General features: G+C 42.4%; 1 protein-coding gene across 1 annotated transcript; it reads right to left on the bottom strand.

Moving 5' to 3' along the window:
• Positions 1–2,435: 2,435 nt before the first annotated feature.
• Positions 2,436–3,243, bottom strand: LOC144581019 (testis-specific basic protein Y 1-like). The gene is made up of 2 exons (XM_078362795.1): positions 3,112–3,243; positions 2,436–2,918 (listed from the first exon to the last, which is right to left on the bottom strand). The coding sequence occupies exons 1-2, from the start codon at positions 3,208–3,210 to the stop codon at positions 2,529–2,531; spliced, it is 489 nt and encodes a 162-aa protein (XP_078218921.1). The 5' UTR covers positions 3,211–3,243; the 3' UTR covers positions 2,436–2,528.
• Positions 3,244–4,948: the final 1,705 nt, after the last annotated feature.

Raw genomic sequence — 4,948 nt, 5'->3', positions numbered from 1 at the left:
CTGCCAATCATCACAATAAAACATGAAGTCCCAGTGAAAGAGCTAGTCAGGATGGGTTCCCAATAAATAGCAGTTGAAGCTCCAACTACCATCAGGTGATGAGAAAACACGGTGTAAGGGCCACGTGTAATTTTTTAAATGCCAAAAGAATCGTCACACACCGTTTTGGCTTGCAGAGCTTGAATGGCAATATGGCATTAAAATAAGGTACACAAAATTAATTATTGAATGTAATTTTGAAACACACTGCTAAAGTGCTCCCTAATATTCAACAAGCCCAAAAGTGACCACTGACAAGACTTCGTTTATTGCAGTTTTTATGCTGTCATTATGGAAAAACTGTAGCAGAAAGTTCACCAACCTCCCTTTGGAAAGAGACGTACAACCACGGCCAATAGGCTTTCCTAAAGGACAGCAGGAGCTTTTCACTGGGACTTGTTTCCCGTCCATAACATACAAATAGTTATTGTTCGGGGTCAATACAGCCTTGCAAATACACAGGCTTTGAGTTATACCAAGCATGCTCGTCCTTATATGGTATGTCCATATATGAAATACAAAAGAAATACACCACAAAATGATGGTGTTCAGGACATGGGGGAAGGCCCTGTTTCTGTGGTACAGCGTAACACATGGAAACTGCCTATAAAGCCAGTGCTTCAAAACCCACGCCCTTATTACATGGAAATTCACGTTTCCATAATCACATAAAAGTTTAATGTGCTATTCATTATAAGATTAAAGGTTATGAGTTATTCTGTGCATGTAATTATTGACAACTGGAAATTAAATCGCGATAATTTTTTACTCTATTCCTTTTAAAATGATAATTTTCTTTCTCCTTTTGCCTGAGAACCATGCTTCGACAATCATAACACCTTACTTCCTAAAGTAAATGATCACAAATAGAATATATATTTTATATATGATATATAGTTATATTTATACATTATATAACAATATAAATATATATTTATATTTTATCTTGGTATTGATAAATTTATATAAAATATAAATATTTATATATATAATCTATATATGAAATCTAGACATATAAACCTAAATATATAAAAATAAATATATAAATATACAAATATAGAGGTAATTATATACAAATATATAAAGATAAAAACAAATCATATATATATACATATATATACATGCACACATTAGGAATACACAGGTCTTTTCTGTATATAGCAAAGACCTGTGTGTTTATATAAAAACCCATGTATATATATATTTACAAATATGTATTTTATATATATATACACATTAGGAATACAGTAGTAGCAAATTCTACTATATATAGAAAAGACCTGTGCATTTATATAACTATATATGAATGTAGATTACACATAGAGACATTACAAATACACAGGTCTTTTCTACACATAGCAAGTTCTATATTATTCTCTCACTGCAATGATGGACAACTGGGTATTGAGTAGTGAAAAGTTTTGTAGTTTATTCTTCTTAAAGTGGTTATTTTCTTTCTCTTTTTGCCTGTGAACCATGCTTCAACAATCATAACGCCTTACCTTCTAAACTAAATGATTATATATAACATATAAGTATGTTTTATATATAATATAAATATTTCTATATATAATCTATATGTATATATGAAGAAGTTAATATATAAATATATAGTAGGTTCTAGTATATATAGAAAAAACGTGTATTTCTAATGTATGTAGACATCTGTATTTATAGACATATAATCCATATTTGTATTTATATATTTTATACATATATTATCTATATATTTGTAAATAATATAGTTGTATATATTTCATTTACTTATATATTTGTATATAGTAAGTTCTACTATATATAGAAAAGACCTGTGTATTTCTAATGTATGGAAATATGAAATGTACTTTTTGTCTCCTCAGTTGCAAAAATAAAATAGTTTTTTTCAAATAGATTTTACTCTACTTTGAATTTTTCTTCTTAATTATATTAGATTGTGGGGAGGGGATGCTGAAAGGAAAGAGGATTCTTCCATTGGTTTCTATGAATGAAAAGGTATTTTAACAATGAAACCTAAGCAGGTAGAATCTGATTCTTGGTACTTGATGTATGAGCTAGCAAGATTGCATGAAGAAAGAAGCCTTACAAGACGAGGAATCATCCTGTGAAGGGGAAATTTGTCTCCAGTGCTCAGCTGTGATGCAGTCCTTATCCTCCTGTCTGGCTGTGACCTGTCTCTCTGACATCAACCTCGTAGGACCCCACTTCCTACCCCCTCCACACACCACCCATTCTTCCCTCCGCCCCATACACCACCACTTCCTCCCTCCCTCTCCCCCCTCCCTCTCCCCCCTCCCCCCACACATCACCTTTCCCTCCCTCCCTCCCTCCCTCCCTCCCTCCCTCCCTCCCTCCCTTCTTCCCTCCCTCCCCACCATCAGAGAACACAGTCACTGGGATCATTTTGCAACACATTGGATTTATTGACATCAGCATGGGGGTGCCCCCTGCGCTGGTGAGATCTCCGAGTCTCCTGGCAGCTGGGCCTGAACTTAGTCGCTGCTGAGGGACGAGATGGAGACGGTCATCACGTCACTCGGTGGATCCGACGAGGTGGAGACGGTCATCACGTCACTCAGTGGCTCCGAAGAGGTGGAGACGGTCATCACGTCACTCAGTGGCTCCTCCAGCTGGGTCTCCTGGCTCACTGGATCCTCCAGCTGGGTCTCCTGGCTCAGTGGGTCGGGCTCGCCCACTGGCTCCTCCTTCACAGGCACTTTGCATGGAGGAACCTCCTGGCTCGGCGGCTGGCTGGGCCCGGGTGGTGCTGGCCCGCTCCCTGCCTCAGGGGCTCCCATGGCTGCCATCTTTTTCCCAGCGGCACGTTTCTTCCCTCCTCTCCCTCCAGGACCTGCTTTTCCTCTCTTGCCCACCTTGGGCATCTGGAAGGACAACAGGGAGATCACAGTGGGGCTCTGTCCGGGTCAGGGGAGAGGATGGAGGAGGCTGGGAACAGGGACGTTTCCTGAGAAGCGGTGAGGGCCGGGCTGGGGGTTGTGCCAGGTGAGGACAGGGCAGGAATCTTGAGGAAGGAATCAAGGGGAAGACGAGGAGGAGCTCGGGTGGGTCACTCACCTTCTTCGGGGTACTGGGACTCGCCTCAGAAGAGGACTTCCTCTTTCGCGTCTCCCCGGCCTCGGCCGGCGGTCCCGAGGCTCTCTTCTTTGGCGCCATCTTGCTCAACTCAACGTCTCCAACGTCAATGTCAGGCTGCCTGGTCTACGTGTACGTGCCCCTTTCGTCCACGACAATGAGGCAACCACGTTTCTGAGCTTTGATTGGTCAGCATGCCACCACCCAGCCAATGGTAGCCCTGGGCGGGAAGGACGGGCTTAGATGTCACAGAGCACCGCCGGGACATGGCCGAAGAAGTGTGGGGGTGGGGTGGCATTTGATGAGGAAGGCAGGATGCTATGATTGGAGAAAGGGAGATTATGGTTAGCACTCCTAAAGATGGTTCCCAACTGACATGTCACCCCACTTCACCTCCCCATGTTCAATTTTGGCAGATCACTTGGCACGGGAGGGTGTTTCCTCCAGATGTTTCCCCAGGACCCCCCATTCAGTGGTACATTCTGTTCCCTCCCACCTTCCATCATTACCCACTTTCTGTATGACCTACCTCAACCTCCTCCATGCTAACTGGGACAGGTGTAAGGCTCTGTGAAGATGGCAATCATCTCCCTCTCCTACACATTCCTCTGCTGATCCTCGAGGACCATTCACTTCTTGGATGCTGTGAAAGAACGTATCCATTTCCCTTTCTTATCCCAGTGCCCACAGAGTGCCCCTAAATGTTTCATTCTCATGGTTTAAAGCACTGGCTTCAGGGGGTCAAGCTCAGCAAACACACTGTCTCTGCTGCCTATCTGTATCAAGCTGGGTTCCTCAGAGAAGGAGAAACTAACCCAACAGGGTATTGTGTTTGTGTGTGTGTGTGTTTGTGTGTGTGTGTGTGTGTGTGTGTAATATACATCATAAACATCTATTTACTATCATATCATATTTGTTTCTGAATGATACTATGTATATGATACGGTTTACTGTAAGGAACTGTCTCACACATTCACACAATGTGGCGGTCTGGAAGGCTGAAATATGTAGCGCAGGTGAGCAGTCTGGAAACTAAAAGCTTCTGCACAGTTGACAGTCAACAAAATTAAAAGGCAGCCTATGGTTTGGGAGGTTTGTGTGCTCCCTCTGGGTTTATTTGGCAGCAGGTAGGACATACCTGGGTCATCTTTTGTAAACTCAGGGTGGAATAAGGAAGCCCCATCTATCTTCCAGGACCATTCTAAGGATGCCTCGCATGCATTGCTCAGTCATGACAGCGATGATTATTTTTCGAATAGTATCTAGCCCACTGCCTGGACCACGGTTGGTCCCCAATAAATAATTTTTGGATGAATAATTTAATTTGTTATTAATACTTTTTTTACCCTCCTTATTGTTTTTTTTTGGAGACAGGGTCTTGCTTTCTTTTCCAGGTTGAAGTGCAGTGGCGTGATCTTAGTTCACGGCAGCCTCCACCTCCCAGGTTCAGTTGTTCTGCCTCAGCCTTCTGAGTAGCTGGGACTACTGGCACATGCCACCACATCTGGCTAACTTTTGTATTTTAGTAGAGACAGTGTTTCACCTTGTTAGCCAGGCTGATCTTGAACTCCTGACCTCAGGTGATCCACCAGCCTCTGCCTCCCAAAGCACTGGGATTACAGGAGTGAGCCACCACGCCTGGCCTCTTCTCTATTTTTTTTTTCACTGCAATTACTCTTATCTAATTTTGAGTTGTATCAAATTCTCAATCCAGTTAAGATTCAAAATTACATATCAGCTTGCTAGTCTAGCGCTTTTCCTTACTCCTCTCCCTGAAACGTCCTCAATTCTGTTTCTATTCTGCGTGGCATTTTCCCCA

The sequence above is a fragment of the Callithrix jacchus genome, chromosome X (assembly GCF_049354715.1).
Source record: "Callithrix jacchus isolate 240 chromosome X, calJac240_pri, whole genome shotgun sequence".
NCBI classification, from domain to species: Eukaryota; Metazoa; Chordata; class Mammalia; order Primates; family Cebidae; genus Callithrix; species Callithrix jacchus.
This window is presented reverse-complemented; position numbering and strand designations above follow the sequence as displayed.